We start from the raw sequence: 23,599 nt of genomic DNA, 5'->3' as shown, positions 1-23,599 counted from the left end.
CATTCACTTGGTTCAATGTCAATGCTGGGTACAAAAATCAATTAATCAAATACAGCTCCGATAATGGTTCAACTTTTAAGGACATTACCTTTCCAGCTGGGGTATGGAATTATACGGACTTTGACAGACATATTAAAAATGTGACGAAAACTGGTGATACGTATCCGATGACTCTTGAATTCAACGAAACAACATTCAGAGTCACGGTTACATTAGCTGCAAATTACCAACTTGATTTAAGAGCAAGTAATTTTAATGACCTGATCGGTTTTGATAAAAAGATATTAGCAAGTGGAACGCATATTGGACCAAGAGTGCCAAATCTCAGTCAAGACACAGACGTACTCAATATTCATTGCGATTTGGTCAACGAAAGTTTAGTTGACGGCGAAGAAACAGACATCATTTATTCATTCTCAACTAGTGTACTAAAACCAAGTTACTCCTTCACCCTCGAACCACAAAGAGTTACATTTAATCCTGTGAACAAAACCACAATTTCATCAATCAGAATCATGATAACAGATGGAAAAAGAAGATTAGTGGATCTGAATGGAGCGGATACGTCTTTTTCGCTGATTTTAAAAAGTATCTAATGTAACAGTATAATGAAACCGTATGAATTTAAGAGGTTTTACCATCCAAAACTTGGTAAATTTGTATTTCAACACAAAGGGTCTGGGCTTATCTTAGACAACATTTTTAAACCATTGAAGAGTGTGGCATCGTCTGTTTTCAAGAAATTTGCTAAGCCAATGGCAACGAAGGCATTGGAATCGGGGATATCTCATGCAGGTGATAAAATTGGTAAGACGGTGGCAGAAAAGTCAGGAGACCTAATAATGAAAAAATTGGCAAATTTGAGAAAAGGAGCTACGACACAAAGGGCAATAGCCCCATCCTCTCCCATTAAACAGCAAGAAGAAAGCGCTGACATGATACTAAATAGATTGATATCAGGATCTGGAAGAAGGCGTAGATTTTTCAAATAAATAACATGACAGCAAAATTATATAATACAATAGTATAAATGGCTTTTAGAACAAGTGAATTATTGCAAAGAAATGAGTTAGTGCGATTTCAACTTGATGATGTAATCCGAGCCCCAGGTAACGGTCAACATCAAGAAAAGAACGGTTATAGATTCACCATCAACGACCGGAGTTCTTTCTATGATTGGTACAATGCTTATTTCGAGGTTCAATTCCAGTTACAAAAAACAGCAGATGGAGCTGGTTATGCAGCAGCCGATAGAATAACGGTGATAAACGGATCTCATTCATTGATTGCACATATGATGATTAAAAGTGCGGGGAAAATTGTTTATGACACTGACAATCTACATAAGGTCACTTTTGTGAAAAATCTGTTGGAATATTCTGATGATTACAGCAGATCAGTCGGTAAAAACAGTTTTTGGTATTTAGACACAAATGATACGACAGCCAATACTAATTTAGGATATGAATCTAGAAGAGTGCTTACACAAGCTACCAATAATGATGGAACAGGAGGATCAAAAAATGTGAATTTGATCATACCTCTCAATCGTTACAGTTTTTTCGAAGAGTTGCAGGATAAAATGTTGGTTCCTATGCAGTTACAATTCAATTTGAATCTCCAGAACGACAATGAACTCATCAATATGGCAGCAGGAGTAGATGCCGGCAGAGTAGTTTTGAACAGATTTCTTTTATGGGTTCCAAAATTAACACCAAAAGACAGTATGTACGACAAATTTGTAAGCTCTTTCATGAAAGAACACAAATGGACATATCAGCGTGAACTATATGCAGTGTCGGCACCTTCCAGAGTCAGTGGTTTTTTTCAGATTTCTTCCAGTATTGACAATGTCAAAGCAATTTTTGTTTATCTACAACGGGCTAAAACCGGAGTTGCAACTCAAAATCCATATCTACTTGATACCTTCAAACTAAATGCAGCAAACGCAAACAGTTATTTAACAACATGCAGACTCGAATATGGCAATGGTGTTTTCTACCCAGAAACGGAATATGACAGTGAGAGCAAAGTGAGGATTTTCAATGATCTGATGTCTTATGCTATGCGAAAAAACGATTACAACACCGGAACCCAGTTGAATCTTGCCAATTATAACAGCCTGTATTCACTGATCTATTTTGATCTGTCATATCAGGCAGAGAAAGTAACAAGAGACCCTAAACAGTTGATTTTCAGGTATAAACTCAATGCTAATAGTGCAGCAGATTTCAATGTCCATGCAGTTGTATTGTACGAAGAGTCGGTTGTTATTGACAAGGTGGGTAATGAATTGGTTATAGTTTAATCCCATGAATGACTCCTATTTATTTGTATATGTTTTGTGACTGGAATTATGTAACATATATTATATGACTGAACTTCATGAAATCAACGTAAGACTTTCAGATAATCAAAAAAAGAATCTGAGTAATGCTTACCATAAAAGGGAAACAATTGTTCTAAGACTGACAAATGATTCTCTTAATGGAAACGACACTCTTTATGTTCCAGCAATGGTGAAAAAACGATTGCAAAAAAATCGACAATTGAACAAAGGAATGGACATTAAGCTTGCTAAGACCAATATCAGAAAACAAGTAGGCAGAAGTCTTTTGAGTACCGTGTTGTCGCTTGGTATGAGAGCTCTTCCAGCAATTGGTAAAACCCTTGGGTTGAGTGCTCTTGGTGGTTTAGCAGAAGCCGGAGCTAAAAAATTGTTAGGATCTGGTCAAAAAGGTGGCGCTATGCCATTACCCATGATGATACCTTTCCAGGCAATCAACAAAATAATGCCATATCTGAACATGTTCACTACAAAACAGCAAAGAGACATCATCAATGCAGCTCAAACAGGTTCTGGTGTGCATATAACACCTACTAAAACACAATCAGGTGGATTTCTCGGAACTCTGTTGGCTAGCATTGGAATACCTTTGGCTTTGAATCTTGTCAAAAAGCTAACGGGAAGAGGAGCACCGAGGGTAGGTAGGCCACCTTCGTCGAAAAAGGATGGTACAGGAGCACCTAGAATGGGAATGCCCCCTCCATTTTATAGTTATCCGCCATATGTGACTGGTAATGGTAAAAAAAAAACATCCTCAACCAAAAAAAAGGCGGGAAAAGGGTTACTATTAGGAAAAAACAGTCCATTCAATGGCATACCCATTTTGGGGGCAATATTGTAAAACCAAAATTTCACAAAAACATACCTATATCCAACCACGATCTAATGAAATGGTGCAAATATTTGAATATACCAATAAATGATGTACTGTCAAGAGATGAAAATGTTCCACATAACCATAAACAGGCGTTATTTATCTACAATCTTGAACCAGCTTATATGAGCGGAAGTCATTGGGTTGCAACATATGTCAAAGACAATGTGATAAATTATGTCGATAGTTTTGGTATGCCCCCATTTCAAGAGATCGTAAATCATGCCAAAAAGAAAAATCTCACTTTGTTACATCAAAACAATCAGATACAAAACATACAAACAACAACTTGTGGGTATTTCTGTTTATACTTTCTGAATGAAATGAATAAGGGTAATTCGTATTACGATTTATTACAAGTGTTCGACATAAATGATACAATGAAAAATGAGAGATTTATCCAACATTATTTCAGAAATATCTAACTTATATATATTATGAAATCATATTGTGTAAAACAGAAAAAGGTAACCGAATGTGTTGAACCTTCAGGTTACAAAACAGCCAAAAATGGTAGACTAATGTTCTTTTGCACTTGTGCTGAATGTGGTATTACAAAGACCAAATTTGTTAAAAAACAGGGAAACTAAACAGCCCGTTGGGAGCGGGCTTACTCAGTGATATTGCTAATACAGGAACAGAATTATTTTTTAACTAAAGGAGTACCTTATCTTGGCAAAAAAGCCGTTGAAATGGGTAGATATTATGGTTCCGAATTAATGAGAGACCCAAAATTGCAGAAAAAAGCAATCGATTATGGTTTGAGAAAAATGAATCCTCTACTTCATAAAGTGGGATCAGAAGCTCTCGATCAATTGTCAACAAAAATAAGACCCAAAAAGAAATACACAACCAATAGGAAAGATCTAGACGGCGGTGCTTTAGACATTCAAAAACAATTAGCAAAGTTGGGAGAACTCCATTTGAGAACTCCGACGGGTAAAAAATATAATTATTGTGGACCTGGTACAAAACTGGAAGACAGATTGGCTTCAAATGATCCAAAATATAGAGATCCGATAAATAATCTGGATAGTATTTGCCAGCAACATGATATAGCTTATAGTAAAGCTGGAGACGATCTGGCTAAAAAGCATGCAGCTGATAAAATCATGGAAGACAGTATAAAAGCAATCCCGTTTAATCAAAGACCTTGGTTTGCTACACCAACAATGTATGCCATTAAAGCAAAAAGAAAGATTGGACTTGGTTCAAAAAACGTAAAGCGGCGCTGAGTATTGATGATTGGGCTCAGCAATTAGCCGATGAATTACACAAACCAATCAAGAGAAAATTCAAAACTAGAAGAGTCATTGTAAATCATATTGATGAAATATGGGCAAGTGATCTGGTTGAAATGCAAAAATTCAGCAAATGGAATAAAGGTTATCGGTATCTTCTTATGGTTATTGATGTTTTCAGCAAATACGGTTGGATTGTAACATTGAAGGATAAGAAAGGTGAATCCGTTACTGAAGCATTTAAAACAATATTCAAGGAAGGCAGAAAACCACAATATTTATGGGTTGATAAGGGTAAAGAGTTTTATAACAAACACTTGAAGGACTTATTAGAGAAAAATGGGATACATATGTACTCCACTGAAAATGAGGAGAAATCCTCAGTGGTTGAAAGGTGGAATAGAACAATTAAATCCAAAATGTGGAAGCAGATCACTGGTCAAGGTGATACAATGTATCTCGACATTCTACCCAAACTGGTAAAACAGTACAACAACACAAAACATTCAAGCATAAAGATGACACCTGCAGAAGCATCTAATAAGAGGAATGAAGGTATAGTTTACTTCAATCTATATGGTGATACAGAAACATCGAAACAAAAACCAAAATTCAAGGTCGGTGATAAGGTTCGAATATCTAAGTATAAACGGAATGTGTTCGACAAGGGTTACACACCAAATTGGACAGAAGAAGTGTTCACAGTTGATAAGATCCAATATACTAATCCAATAACATACAAACTAAAAGATCTCAGAGGTGAAGATATTCAAGGGAGTTTTTATGAACCTGAATTATTAAAAGCAAAGCAGGATATTTTCCGTATTGACAAAGTGATTAGAAGAGACTATAAAAAGAAACAAGCTTTTGTAAAATGGAAGGGATACAGTGATGAATTCAACAGTTGGGTACCATTGAAAGACATTGAAAACATATGAATTGTGGTGAAACAAACGCGCATAAATACTTATAAAAAAATAAAAATATATACTTATATTATATGGACAAGTTTGAGAATGAGGAAAAGTTTGGGTTTTATTATGAAAGCGATCAAGCGTCTGATTCCGATTCCGATTGGGTGCCGTCGTCGCAGGAAAGCGTATCTGAAGACAGTTGCTCAAGTTCAGAAGAATCCATTTCGTCACAAGAAAGGGAGGAATCTGTATAAAAACAAAATACAAATATATAGTATATGAAAAAAAATTACAACGATTTCATTCTTCGTTTGTTGCGAGATAAGAAATTACGCCGTTTTGCTTTTCACCTAATCAATTGCAAAGACGTGTTAAAAATGATTGATGGCAAAGAGATAAAAGCCAACTTGGTGTTAAATTCAAAAGGTCGTTACAGACTTCATTTACACAAGGGTGGAAAATTTTTCGATTTTCATCCTGATTGTGGTGATACGTCAAAATGTCTAGAATGGTTGGGTTCATAAGAAATAAAAAAACATACAGTATATGAAAAAATATTCAGACAGACAAAAATACAAGTTGATCATTTGGTATTATTTATTGAATGACATCAAAGAAAATGACATAGAAAACGTGCTAAAAGAAAGATACCCAGAATACAAAATAGATTGGAAGGCGATGAGTGAAAGAATATCTTGGGCAGCAATGCGTAAGTATGCACGAAAAATGTATCCATGGATAATACAAACAAAAAATGAAGACGGAGTGATTTTTCATCTTCCTTTTGAATATTTGTGTGAGCTATAAGTATATGTTCAGAGGAACGAAAGTAGTAAAAACCTTATGCTTGAGAAATTGGTGCAAGAAGAAATTTGTGATATTATTGCGAAAAACGCACAGTACATGCATTTTGTGCGAACAAAAGAGATGGTGATTATCCAATCAGCGTTTGATCTTGGGATACCAAAAGAAGAAATTGAAAGAGTGTTCAGAATTGCAGACCGTAAAATGTCTTTTTTATTCAGAGAATTTAAAAGATATCGCAATTTTTTGGCTCCACATAAAATGGTGCAAGAAAATATATAAATAAAAATATATAGTTACATTATATGGAAGAAAAAAGACCAGTTGGCCGCCCAAGATTTTATACTGATGAAGAAAGAAGAAAAATAAAAACCGACTACATGTTGCATAAAGAATGGTACTGTCAAATATGCAACAATGGTAGAAACTACACTCTCGCTGGCAAACATTGCCATTTAAAAACAAAGAAACATTTCAAAAATTCATTTACATATAATACGGGTTATATTTATGATAAACATGAAAATAGCAATTAATTGATTCATATCACTTCTCTTTTAAAAAAGTTAAATACATACTTCCCGTATGTGTTGAACTATAAACGCACCATATTTTTATTTAAAGAATTATTATCTATAGTTATATTATGATGAATATTATGCAAAATAATATCTCAACTTATAGTATGAACAAGAGTGATCTTGAGAAACTGAGTAAATCAGAATTAATAAAATTGATTATAAAACAAAATACGAAACCAGTGCCCGCACCAAGGACTAAAACAAGACCAATCCCAAAACCAAGAAAGAGTGTGCAGCAAATGGTTAAAAATTATGAAGAAAACATAATTCTTCCTCCATTAGAGTTCCGAGATGGATACAAACCAGTACCAGCACCAAGAACCAAAAAACCAGTGCCAGCGCCTAGAACCAAACAACCAATTCCATTGCCTAGGACCATAATACAAGAAACGAATAAAGCTTTAAAAGGGTTCACAAAGTCTTATGAAATCAACATTAAAAACAGCAAAGACCCACTTATGCAACTGCAAAATACAAGAAAGGCTGTTGCCATCCATATCGAAAAAATATTGAAATCAATGAAAGGTCTGAAATTTATTGAAACACTTAGAGTAACATTTGAAAAGCAAACAGGGCGAGAAGAAAAAATCATCAAAACGGCTTATTTTAACAGTCAACCACAAACAATAACAAATGACACACAAATCGAACTGGCTTTGTCTTTGTCGAAACAAGTCATACTAAACAAGATTGCAGTTTGGATTTCAGAGGGATCTGGTTGGACTGTTCAATCTGTTGACAATCATTATCTCAATGTAGTGAAATATGAACCAATGAAAGGATCTTCTTATATAAAACTACCAAATAAACTCAAACACAGTGCAAAAGGATTGATTAATATGAAAAATGAGGATAATGAATGCTTCAGGTGGTGCCACATAAGACATCTTAATCCCCAAGACAAAGATCCTCAAAGAATAAAAAAATCAGATAAAGCATTCATTGAAAATTTGAATTATTCAGGAATTGAATTTCCAGTGACTACCAAACAGTACAACAAAATAGAAAAGCAGAATGAAATTAACATCAATGTTTTCGGTTATGAAAACAAACAAAAATATCCCATTTATGTGTCAAAAGAAAAGTATGAAGATTGCATGAATCTGCTTCTTATAACAGAAAATGAAAACAAGCACTATGTATTAATCAAAGATTTCAACAAGTTCATGTATGATATAACAAAGCATGAAAAGAGAAAACATTTTTGCATGTATTGTCTTCAGCATTTCACTTCTGAAAGAGTGTTGAATAATCATAAAGAAAACTGTATCCAATTAAATGGAGCACAAGCAATTAAAATGCCAACAAAAGATGATAACATACTAAAATTCAATAATTTCCATAAACAACTACCAGTTCCATTTGTAATATATGCAGATTTCGAAGCCATAACTGAAAAAATACATGGATGCCAACCCAATGATGATAAATCATACACTGAGGCTTATCAGAGACACACAGACTGTGGTTATGGATATAAGGTTGTGTGTTGTTATGATGATAAATACACAAAACCAGTACAAATTTATAGAGGTGAAAAAGCTGTTTACAAATTTATGGAAGCCATGCTGGATGAAGTCAAATACTGCAAGAAGATTATGAAAAAACATTTCAATAAACCATTGAGAATGACTGAAGATGATGAAAAAGAATTTCAAAAAGCTGATGAATGTCATATCTGTAACAAAAAATACAATGAAAATGATGTGAGAGTCAGAGACCATTGCCATATCACAGGTAAATACAGAGGATCAGCTCACCAAGATTGCAATCTTAACTTTCGAATAACTGAGAAAATACCAGTCATGTTTCACAATCTCCGTGGGTATGACAGTCATTTTATAATGCAAGAGATCGGTGAAATAGTGAAAAAGCATACATACGCGAATAAGAAAGGCGAAAAGTGTCAAATGAATATAAATGCAATTCCTAATAACATGGAAAAGTATATGGCTTTCATGCTTGGTAATCATCTGACCTTTATTGATAGTTTTCAATTTATGAGCTCAAGTCTTGACAAACTGGTGAGCAACCTACCAAAAGAAGCATTAATATATACTTCTCGAAAATTCAAAGGTAAAGAGCTTGATTTAATGTCTCAAAAAGGAGTATATCCATACGACTTCATGGATAGCTTTGATAAATTCAATGAAAAGCTACCACCAAAAGAAGAATTTTACAGTATATTAAATGATGAGGATATAACAGATGATCAATACAAACATGCTAAAAATGTATGGAACACTTTCAATCTGAAAAATATGGGCGAGTACCATGACTTATATCTTAAATCCGACATACTTCTGTTAGCAGATGTATTCGAAAACTTTCGAAAGACCTGTCTGCAATACTACAAACTAGACCCCTGTCATTATTTCACGTCTCCAGGGCTTTCCTGGGATGCTATGTTAAAGATGACTGACATTAAATTGGAGCTTATGACTGACATTGATATGTTTCAATTCATCGAAAAGGGCATGCGTGGTGGAATAAGTTACATTGCCAACCGGTATGGAAAAGCAAACAATAAATACATGAAAACATATGATGAGAAGGCGCCCTCAAAGTATATCATGTATCTTGATGCTAACAATCTGTATGGATGGGCTATGTCACAATACCTACCAACTGGTGGATTCAGATGGATGACAGAAAAGCAAATCAACAACATAAATTTGTCTAAATACAGCGAGAACAGCAAAAAAGGATCAATATTAGAAGTAGACCTAGCATATCCAAAAGAACTACATGATTTGCATAATGACTACCCACTAGCACCTGAAAAGGTAAAAGTCAACAAAGACATGCTTTCTAATTATTGCCAAGAAATAGCCGATAAATTTAATGTATCAACTGGTTTAGTTCATAAACTGATACCTACATTAAGCAATAAAGAAAAATACGTACTCCATTACAGAAACCTTCAATTATACACAGATCTTGGTTTAAAAATAACCAAAGTCCATCGAGTGTTGGAGTTCAATCAGTCACCATGGTTGAAAGAATACATTGATTTCAACACACAGAAGAGAACCAATGCCAAAAATGCTTTTGAGAAAGACTTCTTCAAGCTTATGAATAACAGTGTATTTGGAAAAACAATGGAAAATATTAGAAAGCGAGTAGATGTCAGATTAGTAACTGATGAAAACAAACTATTAAAAATGGCTGCCAAACCAACATATGTTAGTAGCAAGATCTTTAATGAAAATCTAGTGGCAGTGCATAAAATCAAAGAAACACTAACCCTAAACAGGCCGGCATATGTGGGTATGTGTATCCTAGATCTTAGTAAGACACTAATGTATGATTTCCACTACAATTATATCAAACAAAAATACGGCAGCAAAGCGAAATTATTATTCAAAGACACAGACAGCTTGACCTATGAAATTGAAACCAGTGATGTGTATCAAGACTTTTGGAACGATAAAGACAAATTCGATAACAGCGACTACCCTGAAAACAGTCCATTCTATAGTAACACTAATAAGAAAGTAATCGGCAAATTCAAAGATGAGGCAGCAGGCATATCGATAACCGAATTCGTCGGATTGAGATCGAAAATGTATTCGTATATGAAAGACAATGACAAAGGCGGAAAGACAGCAAAGGGAATCAAGAAGAATATTATCAAAAACAACATCACTCATAAAAATTATAAAGAGGTTCTATTTAATAACAAGCAAATGCATCACACCATGAAAACGATCAGAAGCAACTTACATCAAGTTGGAAGCTATGAGCTTAATAAAGTATCATTGTCCTGCTTCGATGATAAGCGCTATATTCACAATAATGGTATCAAAAGTTACGCTTACGGTCACTACAAAATTAACACACCAAAACAATCTGAATGATAAAGTTTACTCATAAAGTTTACTCATAAAGTTAACCAAAATGTCACGCTATGGTGATTGTTTCTGTTTCATTTACTTATGCAAATATTCAAAAACACTTCATGCATGCAACTTCACAAAATAATTACACAAATTTGAAAAGTTTCACTGAAAAATTACACAATTGTGGAGTAAAAATGTGAAGCTTGTGGTTGGTTAAAAATCACGGGGAAACCCCCTTTCTTTATTTCCGAGAATTCCATGCTAATGATTTTTCTAAGAAAGTCACGCATTTTAAATAACATATAGTTCCAAAATAAATTTTGCGTTGGATCCATTCTACCTCGCCACGGCATAGATTCGCAGAAATATAAAACATATAGATTTCCAAGAATATGAGATCAAAAGTTGGAAGCCATTAAATGTAAAGTAGTATGGAGTTGGATTGGTATGAGATCATTTTTGCAAAAATGCGCTCATACCACCAACTCCTATACTACTGTTGTGACTTTATTAAAGAACTTTGCTCTTTGAAGACTTTTAACACCTGCACACTACTAAATTTAACATGTAGTACCAGCAGAGCTTACCTTTGAAGGGTGTATCCCACCTTTGTAGCCTTGCCAAACTAGCAGACCTTGACTAAAAGATCTTGGAGGTTTACGTAACATAGTGCCAGAAGATCAATGTTTGAGAGACAGCTTAATTGGTACAAAGACCACAACACGGCGCCCTTATTAATGATATTTCGGAATGCCGAAAACGCGATTCCAAGGTCAAAAATAAATTTATTTCTTAAGATTAAGTTGCTGTATTGCTGCACATGTCTGAAAACCTAGTGGCTGGGAGGCTGGGATACAGCCACAAGCGGTTCAAGACAAAAGTGCAAAAGGAACTTAAGGAAAGGAAATTTATTTAAGTGTCTAGTCGTTCTAGCGCTGGAGCACTAATTGGGGACACTGTAAACTGAAATTAACAATTAGCACAAATCAAGTCAAATGTTGGTTTTTTGAGGAGAGGGGAAACCGGAGTACCCGGAGAAAACCTCTCGGTGCAGAGTAGAGAACCAACAAACCCACATATGACGCCGAGCCTGGGAAACCAAAGCGGGCCGCGTTGGTGGAAGGCGAGTGCTCTCACCACTGCGCCATCCCTGTATCCCTACGTTGAAGCAAACATTACACAATGGCCCATTGAGGCAAAATTGCCTTCATATCTCTTAAATCCTATTGGATGTGTCGACATTTCTAGGATTTCAGGGCTCCTTGTAATCTATAAAGACTTTCTAAACAGATGTGTTTATCAGCTACAATAATTTGATCTGTCAGCTGAAAAATTGAAGTGTCCGAAAGTTTTAGGCAATGAAATCTTAATTTCAGAAATTGCTAGCAGAACGTGACCTGCTAAGAACTTCCCAGCGAAGCATTTTTTCATCCGAAACTGTTAGGTGACCTTTTTAAATTGTAAGATTAAAAATATCCCTTCCGGAAACGTAAGGCACTACTTTTCCCATGGTTGTGAATCTTTTAGGTGATGCTTTAGTACAGAAACCTGTAGCTGTTTGGCAACGTAGAACCGAAGTTTGACTCTCAAAAACCGTAACATTTGACTTGATGTGCGTTAATTGTTAACATTAGTTCAGTTTGCAGTGTCCCCAGTTAGTGCTCCATCGCTAGAACGACTAGAAACTTAAATAAAGTTCCTTTCCTTTCTTCTCCCAAACACATATTTCACCGCAGATCGAGTCAACCAAAGTGCTCCATTTACACTGAGAATTGCTTGCCATGAATAATTAACGATAATTCGCCGAAGGCGAGGTGACTGTGATACCGGTGAATAAAAACGGAGACGAATTTGAGGTTTTTATTCACCGGTGTTCCTTCGGTAACTGCTAGCTTTCAAATTGCACGAAACTAAAGCACACGTTAATCGGTTCGGGAAAATTGCGAAAACAACTTCTTTACTAGTTTCGAGCGCAGGAAACTTGCAAAATAGACCATTGCACGGGTGTACCTGGCCTAAGAATGGAAGCGAGGCTGCAGGTGACCCTGTTTTGATACAAACCTTCGTACTTTTCTAATGTTAATGTAGATTCATTAAAATTAAAATAATGCAATTTAAAAGCAGTGTGGTTTGTCACTGGCAGCCTCGCAGCTATTCATAGGCCTTTTCTTTAAGCAAACAACTGTAAAAAGGCCCATGTATGTTCCTTCACGGGAACATATAGACCGAATGCACACATTGCGGCCAAAAAAATACATTTTTGTTTATGTGCTAATTAGTCACGGGAAGGGCATTGCACCGGCATCGCAGAGGTCACGGATTTGAATCCCGTTGGAACCACCTGAATTCTAACCGTTCTCAGAATTTTGGTTCTACGTTGCCAAACAGCTATAGATTTCTTTACTAAAACATCAACTAAAAGATTCGCAACCAGGGAAAAGTAGTCCCTTACGTTTTCTGAAGGGATATTTTTTGCAATTTCTGGCACTTAGTAAGGTCACCTAGCAGTTTCCGATAAGCAAATGTTTTTCTGGGAAGTTCTTAGAAGGTAACGATCAGCTAGCAATTTCTGAAATGAAGATATCATGATCTAAAATTCTCGGACTCGTCAATTTTCAGCTAAGATATCCGAACAGGACAAATTCTTCTAGGTGATAAAAACATCGATTTTTAGACAGTCTTTATACATTACAAGGAACTTCAAATTGTCTCTCAAAGGCTTTTGCCTTAATGATCTCGTTGGGTACCCTTGGACCATTGCTTACTTAAATTGTCCAGTTGTGCGATGGTCAATTTCGTCTATAATCCGTACTTCAAATATACATTTCTTCGACAAACGCCGCATTCATCAACCACTGGAAAACAAAGGATAACTATTTAGGAAAACAACGTGTTCAATCAAAGTTTTCCAAAGGTGAAAAACTGAGGGCGACTGTCATGTTTTCCACGCGTTCAATAACTTCCGCAAACGCCGCGTTCAGCAACGGAGGAAGGAAAACGACAGCAAACACTTAAGAAAATAATGAGTTTCCCGGCCGTTTTCGAGCGCAGGAAACTTCACGCAAGCGCCATGTTTTCTTTGTGTTATCTGTCAAACAAGTACACACAGAAAAATGGGGCCGCTTTAGGCATGTATTTTTATAATTAAATGCAATGCAATGCTGAGCAAATCATTACTTTCTCCATGCAAAGAGAAATAGATAACCCCTTCAAAATAATTTTTTTGGGGGCAACTGGACATTTAGTCAGTGAATGTAGCGTGTTCAATATTAGTGTTCCCATAATTTGTTTTGATTCATATACGGTAACACCTACATCGGCTAGCCCCACCCAAGCACATCGGCGTCTTCGATGTTTTTCTCAGATTTTGAAAGTTTTTGAAAAAGGCAAACGTTGGGTCGCGTTAGAAAACATGTGTTGACAGATCATTTTAATCCCTCAACAAAATCGGCCGTAATGCGATCCGCGCCTAATTTTAATTTTCTGACTGTGTTTCTCGAGCGTATTATTTTAATCGCTAAGCTTAAGCTTTGCTCCTGGCGTAACACACTTGGTAATTTATGAGCACACAGGGGTGGTCCATGGACTGGACACACAAGGGTGGACCGCGGACCGAGGGTCCATGCTTTGTATACGTCACGTGATTAGTTATTAGCAGTAACCAACTGTCGAAACTAATTTGTTCGATCGTAAACAGGAAGAGTTAACTCAAGCAGTAAGACAATGACAAACTTAGCTTTTTTAATTTAACACATCGTTGCGTTTAATAAAGGACAATGATAAATATATTGGACTGCAGAGGCGAGGATTCAATATTAATTTTAATTTTCTCACTATGTTTCTCGAGCGTATTAATCGCTAAGACTACGGTTTTTTCATGGCGTAACAAACTTGGTAATTTATTGGCAAGCTTTTCTTGTTCACACACGAGCATTTTTTTATATGGCGTTGCTCGCGCAATACTGAAGAAGGGCTAGGCCAGAAATGTTTCAATTTGACAATATTTGACACCGTTATGAGCTTTTTAGCTTTTATCTCATGGTTTTTTAATTTCATAAGCACGCACAATCTGGTGAGAAGACAAATCTAACAAGTATGCACGAATTGGGGGTTGACAGGCATTTGGTAACAACGCATAGACCATTTGACAAGTTTCGGGGCCTAGGAAAATGGACGAAATAAAGTTCACTACCATAAGCGGCCGAAATCTGTATCCAATGCAAGTCACACTGTGACGCGTGACTGCCAGCATGGCTTGTGTAGAAGGGGCTTAATTTTTCAGCTTTCAGTCGTTTTAGTGAAATAAAAGTTTAGCTTAAAAAGTTCAAAATGGTATAACTTAAAATTTTATCTATTTTAGTCTCACTTCATCCTGGATGAATAGTTCAGGGACTTAAAAAAAAAGTTTTGTCCTGTTTTTTTGCCTTGTTTTGTTCTGACTTACAAAAATTCCCTTCATTTTTCCAAGAAGCATTGAGAAAAATAAAAGCAATATAAGTTCTTTTCCGTGTTTACATTAACAATCAACTGCATCTTGGGTTTGCATAGCTGTCTGGAATTTTCTCCTAACGCTCCCGCCCGTGTTTAGATGAAACCTATGATAACACAAACAAAGTTCTCTATTGCTTAAGCTGTAAACTCTGAATAGAGCAAATATTACAACTGCAAACAAATCCAAATCAAGCATCTCGTATTGGTTAAAAGATCATTTCGATTCCTATCGTATCACACTGGGTTAGACATAGATGATAAAAAATAACGTGAAATGCTTTAACCTGGCCATGAGCAAATTACTATTTTAATTTAGTGTCTTTTGTATCCCATGAAGGGTTTCAGGAACTTATCTGTTGCCCTTAAATCCCTAGTTTCTAATTCCTTAATAGGGCCCAAACTGACAGTGAGTAAACCGAAGCAGTCTACGACAGTTTTTTCCTAGTACGCAGTGTTGAAGTTCATCTATACTACAATATTTGTTATAAATGATTGTTCACACACATTAAGATCAGCTACCCTTACATAGAGTCCTTAATAGATTCTGCCTCCTCCAAGGCCTTCTTCTTTTCTCCTTCCAACTTTGCGTGGGATTTCTTTAAGTCGTCCTTGAGTGTAGCAGCAAGTTCGGGAAGATTTTCCTTGGCCTGCTCAATCGTGGCGTTCTCCTCTACGTACTTGTACAGAGCATCTCTGGTATTCTTTATCTGTAACATGTAAACGCCACACACATCATCCAAAGCGACCCACTTTGCATAATAACTTACGGCCTTTGACTTGAATGGTTTGGAGGTCCAAATCTTTCTGCGCTTTTCCTCTTCGGGGTATTCTTTAATCGCCCTTTCAACCAGTGCCTTTACGTCTCCTTTTGCCAAATTCTCGCAGTGCTTCTGCATTTTGTGCCAGAACGATGCTGCATCCATCATAATGGCAGATAGAGATTTAAGAGCACCTATTGAGCTATGTAAGGCTTCAATGGCTACTTCGGCAAGGTTATCATCACTACAGCAATTCTCCATTTTTTGTGCAAATTTGATGCACTGCAATAAAGCTTGTTGGCGCAGTTCGCGCTGCTTATTCAGTTCCTTCAAGTGCTTCATCTTTTCTTCATTCGCCAGTTTCATGGCTTGTTTGTAAGACGCCTTCTCGCCGATCTTTTCGATTGCGTCGGCGACTCGTTCTAGCTTCGCAGCAGAGGCGGCCGAGCTAGCAACTCCCGTAAACAGATTGGCTAAGTCTCCGAGGAAGCTGTCCTGTTTGCTGGATGCCGCGTCTTCTCTCGCCTGGGCTTCGTTGAAAAGTGCCTTTGCATTCTCCTCTGCCTCAAGAGCGCGTTTCTGTATCTCCTCTGCTTGTTCTATTTGGCTTTCAAACTCTTTTCTCTTTCGCTCAAGGGTTTTTTTCGTCTCCTCCTCTGTTCCCTTTACTTTCTGCGTGGCTTCTAACGCCTGAATCACTTCTTCTGTGGCTTTTTCAAACTCCTTTTGCAACTCCTCGGCATCTTTAGCCATATCTGCTGCCACGCTACCCAACTGTGACAAGGTTTCCAAAGCCATTCCTTCCATTCCATCCAGCAGGAATTCATAGGTTCCTTTAAGCTCTTCGAGGATGCTCTGCGACGCATTTTTGAAGTTGTGTACCGTAACAGCAGATTTATCGGCCAGTTTTGTGATGTTGTAGCCAACTCTCTGAACTTTGATTTGTATGTCGGTGTAGCCTGCCACCCCATTATAAGCCACACGAATGAAATTGCCGAGTTTTCCTAGATCCTCTACAAGACTCGCGAGATCTAGGGAGCCAAGAATATTCTCCTTTTCTTTCTTTACCAGTTGGCTGCTTGCACTTGGTATGGAAACAAGACTGTAGGTGTCACCTTGGATCTCGATCTCTGTCGAAGTTGAGGAAGCCATATTAAATTGCTCGGAAGTGAGGATGCTTTGAAGAACTTTACAACAGGATTCTCTGCTAGTGATCTAACCGAATGGTGAATGATTCAGGGCATAGACCTGTTTAAATAGAACTTGTTGACTCCGCTTATACTTTCTGTGAAATAAGCAAACTTGATCTTTGCTCCCTACAAATCATGTTTTTGCGACCATATTAGGTAAAATGTCGGTGGAGTGCCTTCAATATCTTTGTTACCAGAACTTGTTAGCATAATTAATAGAGCATGTTGCGCTGGCATTTTCTTGGGAAAAAAAGCCTCTCTGTTCATCGACTGTAGCGGCGTCGTGAAAATACATATTCTTTGAAGTTAAAACATGTGCAATTACAGAATCGGTCTTTCCAAAAGATCAATGACATCAGGTGACGCCCTCATAAGCTTATGGGTCTTAATAAGGGCCTTTTCGCAGAACACTTAATCCGAAGAAGGGATATCGATATCGATCCTTCAGTTCCCATACAAAGAAAACATAAAAAACACTGAAAGTTCCTCTATTTTTCGCGCAACTAGACGTGGAGCTTGTTTAAAAAGACCAGGGCGGCTGATCGTCTGCAATATGATTGTTCCCAGAATTTGTTTCCTTCATTTTAACACATGATGTTTACTTACCAGACCTATGATCTGGTGTAAAGACTTTCATTTTCAATATCTCTTCTGGAGTCTTAATGCTTTGTTCTTTAAAATAAAGGAATAGAACTACATCGCTAAAAGTAAATTTCTATGACGTTCACTCAAACACACTTCGGTATTCGGATCAGTGGTCAGGTCATGTGCGTGCCTAAGAGCCTTTTCTCATAACACAACATGCAAAGCGTGAGCAAATCATTACTTCATCCATGCAAAGAGAAATAAATAACCGCTTAAAAGTGATTTTTTCGGGAGCAACTGGACATTTAGTTAGTGAATGTAGCGTGTTTAATATTATTTTTCCCACAGTTTATTTTGATTCAATATCAGCAACACCTCCGGTTATCACTTGGCCTGCAGACTTTGACACTTTGAATTGGTTTTTGCGAGAAAAAAGGGAAGTTACAAAGACTTTCACTTGTGGAATGCTCTCTGTTGGACTTTTTCTTTTCTTCGAAATCAAAAAATATAATCCCATCGTCATACATTCCGATCATGTTCGGATCGGTCGATTTAACATATTTGCGGGGTCGCGAGTGTTTAAAATGGGAGCCTTTCTACACAACACAACATGCGCAGACGAGACCGCTGTTCGCAATAAATCCGTTTAGGATCTCCTGCTCTGGCGAAATAGGACATGGCGCTTGTCTCTCTTAGTTCGGAGTGTTTCAACTCTCTTGACAGGGCTCTGAAGGCACTGAACGCCGGTGATATCTCCAGTTCGCAAGCTGCATTGCACGTTATAAAACGCGGCGGTTCCAAGTTGCAACGTGAAGCAGCAGCCCTTTGTGCTAAGCTGAAGATTGCCGAAGAAGAAAGCCAGCGACAGAACGAAAGCCTGACGATACAGATAAACGAACTTTTTGAAGCGGAGAAGCAACTCGAAAAAGAGAAACGAGAATTGGAGACGAAGAGATCCTCTTTGGAAAACGAGAAGAAGCAAAGTAGGAAAAAATACGATAAGGCTTCAAATAGATATCATCAGGCGAGAAGGGAGAAAGAGGAGGCTGAGAGGAAAAATGACGAGTTGAAGTCGTGGTGGTGGGTTCCTGTCTATGGCCAGGTCCTAGCTGTGCGGGAATTGATTGAAGGAAACTTGGAGAAGGAACAAGACGCTTCCAGAGAAATGGACAATTGTCAAAGCGATATCCGAAGAGCAGAAAGAGAAACTGAATGGGCGTCTTCTGCCATTTCCGAGGTAAGTTGGTGTGAAGAATTGCACAAAAATTTTGTCATTCCGCTAAAGCATCACCGATAATCAGTTTCGTGATGAAAATATTTAAGGTTTTAGAATCAATTACGAAGGAATCCATCACAACTTCGAGTAACAAGCGTCAAGAACTTTGTACCGAGCACGACCGAGCATGAAAACCTTAAATTTACCTTTTTACTTGTTCTTGTTGTTTCGTACACTACGGCTAAGATATTAAAATTCTATCGTAACACATGACGTCTATGCAGAAGATATTAATGCAGTTTACCGAGGAAGAGCGACAATCTTTGAAGAAGGGTTGAAACGATTTGGTGGAAGGTTTTAAGGCGCGTTTAATAACTTAAGTTATAATCGAGACTTCAAACTTCTCGTCTTTGCCAGTTGCAATCATGTGGAACTAAGGCCAACTTGCATCATCAGAGAAAACATCCCATCGAGAGACTTCACTCTAACAAGTTTTTAGTTTCTAAAGACAATGAACTTAGATCAGTCGAAATTTACGCAAAAGCTAATTTAGTGAATTATCAAGCACACGGTATACGCTTAGATTTGTTTGTTGGTGTTGCAGTTCGAAATATCATTGGCTAGCATGATAAATCGGTGCACGTAAATGAGCCTTATTAAGCTTAAAAAAGTGTTATTGTCTTGGTGCTACAAAGTTCGTGCAGAGCGACACAAAAAATAATTAATTCACCTATTTTCCCGAGATGTGAAGCTTCTGCGAACTGCCTAGACTTAAAGGTTGGACCAAGCGGAGTCAATAGTAATTTTTTCTGACTGTGGACTAAGGATTTTTCTTGGCGTAACAAACTTGGTAATTTATGAGCGCGCTTTCCTTGTTCACGCACGAACAGTTTTTTTTTCATGGCGTTGCTCGCACAATACTGAAGAAGGGCTAAGCCAGAAACGTCTCAATTTGACAAAATATTTGACACTGTTATGAGTTTTTTCAGGCTTTTATCTGTCTCCATTCTTTTTTAATTCGATAAGCACGCACGATCTGGTGAGAGCGACAAGTCTAACAAGTATGCAGGGAGTGGGAGTTGACTGCCATTTGGTAACAACCCATGGACTATTAGACAAGTTTCGGGGGCTAGGAGGTGGGGAATTATGGTCCGCAGGACACCAATTCCCTCGTGGTTGAGAAATAAGCTTTCCCTGAACTCTCTCCAGCAAACCACAGCCTCTCTATATATTGAATGATCTGAGTAGTTTTTAAGGGTAAAGGGCATGTTGTAGTGCCGAGAAATTCCCAAATTATCCCATCTGATCGCTATCCCTAGTAAGGCAAATGGAACGCGCAAGAACAGAGATAAACTCCGACCAGGGTGGGATTCGAACCCACGTCCTTCGAATTTGATCACCTTGCTATACTTGCTCCTACCTGGTTGAACCAGAAAGGATATACAACATGCATATCGTAAATAATAATCCTCAAAATATTGTTAATGTTGTATATCCCAGAAGCAGTCAGGCACATTTCAATGAACTCACATTTCAGGACTCCTACCTTGGTTGTACCAGAAAAGATAAACAACTTAACGTTACTTAAAGAGTGTTACCCATTACTTTTTTAATGTTTTAATTTATTCCCAGAAGCACAGGCACATTTCAATGCTAGGACTTTTACCTGGCTGAGCCAGAAAGGATATATAACATTATCTGAATAATGCGACTCAAAATATTGCTCATATTATATTTCCCAGAAACACTCAGGCACATTTAAATGCCAGTACTTGAATGAACCAGAATGAACCAGAAAGGACTTACAACATTATTTCCTCCATTGCCATGTTCATTTCAAAATGTAGACCATAGTTTTATATTTCAACAACACACAGACATGGAGTTAATGTTCAATTAACCGGTGGTTAACTTTAAAGCAAGAGTCTAAAACCTTTTAACATACTCATTCAAATTACTGCAGTGATTTAAGGTAAAAGTCTAGCAGGTAGTTTTCATGAACGTTGCTGATGAAATCCAGGCTGGCTCTTCTGTATGTGATTTTGGATGAGCAACTAGCCGGTACCAAACATACTGCAACATTCCGTCATTGTTTCTCCCTCCAAAATTTTGCGTAAGCAAGCAAAATTTTGCAGAGACAAAGAAAGTGTTGTGGTATTTTCGGTACCGGCTAATGGAATAGTTTTTATTTTCTCATGGGACTATTGTAAAGCAGCACGAGAAACTGGAAACAACGGTCTGAACGGTCATGCAAAAATTTGTTGGAAAAAAAAGAGTATTATGGTATTTTTGGTACCGGCTAATTGTTGAGTCCTTGGCGACTTAACCTCCTTGAAAGATTGTTCAAGGCCAGTTTTCAGCTTGAGGTTTTCCTTTTGCAAGCAAAAAATGCTTTGACACAGCTTTCCAGGCCTGGGGTAGAACTTGGAACCGTTGATTTCTCTCCCGGTGAATAAGGACGCTCTTTCTCCCCCACGTCAATCCTCAGGCCATTGATGGCGTCAATGAGCTACTTGTAGCTGCTCAATCACAGTTGATACAACACCAAACAAAGAAGCCACAGCAACGCTCTCTCATAAATTTGTTGATTTGACCCCACCACATCGACGAATTTAACATAAACCGCATGGGCTACAGAATTCATACTTCGCTCACCGGCCAGAATAAGAAGTCAGGGAAAACCCACATAATTTGAATTAGAAAACATCAAACAGGGGACGAAGACCTCAATCCAAGCTCCTGAAATGTCAATACAGCTAATGCCACCCCTATTAAAAAACAGGTATTTTGAGAACACCTTTGTTAAACTGTGAAATTGTCCTGGCGTATAAACCACAAACAAACTGCAAACCGACTCTGATGATGGGATCTAAGCAGGAATATGACGTCATTCCTTAGAGCAAAGAACATGTCCATATTTATTAACTTCCGGTTAGCCCTGGCTCGGTATGAGTTACAATTCGTGCAACAGTGTTCTAATTCAGCACGTAGCATTGCCACGGTGTTAAGGTTTTATTGATTTCCTTTGAGTGCCAACTCATGTTCTGTGCGATGAGTTGCGCAAGTCTGCAGTTAGTGAAAGAAATGTTTTTTGTGAAGTGTGGTGTTATAAATCAAATGGAGAGATGATCCTAGCATTTGCTGGACAATTCCGCTAAGTTACCTGAGGGTTTCTCAGGTGCATATGAGACAATTGCTTGGATTGTCCAGCAAGTGCGACGATCATCTCTTCATTTGATTTCTGCGGTTAGTGTTCCTATATAGTTATTTCCATTTTACTGAAGTTCAGGTAATTTAAGTTTTAAGTACTTTCTCTGCTAAAAGTAAGTATCCTAAAGATTTGCATCGCCTGCGGAAGTCTCAAGTTGACTCGTGGATTTGTCCTATGTTTATAGCCGCAATCGGTTATTGTACCGTATTAGCGAATAGTCCAGGACTTCGAACATTGTTTTTGTGACGTCCACGTGCACACACGCTGAAATCGAATCAGACTAACTTACAGAAAATTTTAAATTCTCATTTTTTAATTTAATCGCATTGTGAATTTATGGAATGGCCTGCCTGTAGCTATTAGGACAATTGATCGAGTATCATTGTTTAGTATACTAAGAAAGTGAACCAGTTTTATATCAGTAAATTTAACTTAAGTAAGGATAAATTCTTATAGTTTTTGATCACTTATTGTTGTTGCGATTTGTCTATGTTAGTTTTCATGTATTTTGCATTTTATCACAGGCAGTTTATTTAAAATAAGGAATCTAGAATTCTGTATAAACTGGCCTAATTACTCAGATACATATCTCTTTTTTATACTTGTATATATATATTTAGTTCTTTGTTTTTGTTTTTGTTTTTGTTTTGATCATCTGTGTAATTGAATTTGAGTAAATAAATAAATAAATAAAAAGGCAGATAAGAAAGAAGACAAGGCATTAATGAATTTATTGCGAAATACTCGTAATTTCTGACGCGCGTTTTGAGCGAATCGCTCGGTTTCCCATACAAATTCTCATTTTTTTTTTTAACCTTTGTGCAACAACATGCTTCTTACCTTGAATGAACTTCGTTCCCAGGGTTCAGAAAAATTGAAAAAAAAAAAAAAGAACTTGGTTAACTGTGAAACGAGGTTGAAATGCATAATTTTCCAAGCCAAGTCTACATCCATTCACTTGTGGTGAACAAAACTGAAAAGGAAACTGAATAGACTAGGAATCCACAAAAGTTAATTCTTGTTGTTTCATTTGTTTTTTTCTTTTTAGGCAGAAGAAAACATCCGTAAGATCTCGAAAGAAAAGGAAGACCTGGAAAAGGAAAGAGGTGCTTGTCGCGAAAGACTCGGTGACATAAAGAGCACGACGTCATTCCTCATGCAAGCCGTCACATTCTGGGACGAAGTCATTGTTCTCACCAAATCAGCAACGGTGAAGACAGGGAACCTCCAAAGGATTCTGGATCTTGCAGCCAAGCAAAATTCAGTCAAGATTCTTCGGAGCAATGGCACTAAAACAATGGCCAACTCGTTTAAGGACTGCTGGATGGAAGTAGCTGGCATGATATGTGATGAAAACAGTCTAACGCCAAGCCAAAAGGTAAATGGATCTTAAGGTGATTCCCTAGTATTGCACTGCGCATCCTGTTCTGCGCATAACACAGCGTAGGTAGGCCACGTTCGTATTAAGGCATGGCTAAGAGGCTTTATGGTCAAATTTCACGGCTCAGTTCTGTTTTCTTTGTCTCACAAGTCTCAACGGATGTT

General features: G+C 37.4%; 4 protein-coding genes across 4 annotated transcripts in view; 2 read left to right on the top strand and 2 right to left on the bottom strand.

Moving 5' to 3' along the window:
- The window catches only part of LOC138013456 (hemagglutinin/amebocyte aggregation factor-like), a 327,884-nt gene that overhangs the window by 224,351 nt on the left and 79,934 nt on the right, over window positions 1-23,599 (bottom strand). The window lies entirely within an intron of this gene.
- LOC138013660 (uncharacterized) lies at window positions 4,882-10,621 on the top strand. The gene is made up of 3 exons (XM_068860749.1): window positions 4,882-5,017; window positions 8,139-9,845; window positions 10,047-10,621. Exons 1-3 carry the CDS (start codon window positions 4,882-4,884, stop codon window positions 10,619-10,621), a joined length of 2,418 nt encoding a protein of 805 aa, XP_068716850.1.
- On the bottom strand, window positions 14,322-17,471 carry LOC138060336 (caldesmon-like). The gene has a single exon (XM_068906090.1). It carries the CDS (start codon window positions 17,002-17,004, stop codon window positions 15,616-15,618), a length of 1,389 nt encoding a protein of 462 aa, XP_068762191.1. The 5' UTR covers window positions 17,005-17,471; the 3' UTR covers window positions 14,322-15,615.
- The window catches only part of LOC138013659 (tropomyosin alpha-1 chain-like), a 19,779-nt gene continuing 14,328 nt past the window's right edge, over window positions 18,149-23,599 (top strand). The window contains exons 1-2 of the mRNA XM_068860748.1: window positions 18,149-18,864; window positions 23,103-23,432. Of these exons, the coding sequence (XP_068716849.1) occupies window positions 18,304-18,864; window positions 23,103-23,432 (891 nt within the window). The 5' untranslated portion in view covers window positions 18,149-18,303. The remainder of the gene's footprint in view (window positions 18,865-23,102; window positions 23,433-23,599) is intronic.

The sequence above is a fragment of the Montipora capricornis genome, chromosome 8 (genome assembly GCF_036669925.1).
Source record: "Montipora capricornis isolate CH-2021 chromosome 8, ASM3666992v2, whole genome shotgun sequence".
NCBI classification, from domain to species: Eukaryota; Metazoa; Cnidaria; class Anthozoa; order Scleractinia; family Acroporidae; genus Montipora; species Montipora capricornis.
Note: the sequence above shows the minus strand (reverse complement) of the source record. Positions and strands in the feature narration are given on the sequence as shown.

Coding starts and splice junctions, on each gene's coding strand:
- LOC138013660 (XM_068860749.1), top strand. CDS start 4,882: ATGTGGAAGCAGATCACTGGTCAAGGTGATACAATGTATCTCGACATT. Junction 5,018..8,138: donor ATCTAATAAGAGGAATGAAG/GTATAGTTTACT, acceptor TAATATATGCAG/ATTTCGAAGCCATAACTGAA. Junction 9,846..10,046: donor CTTCAAGCTTATGAATAACA/GTGTATTTGGAA, acceptor TGTGTATCCTAG/ATCTTAGTAAGACACTAATG.
- LOC138060336 (XM_068906090.1), bottom strand. CDS start 17,004: ATGGCTTCCTCAACTTCGACAGAGATCGAGATCCAAGGTGACACCTAC.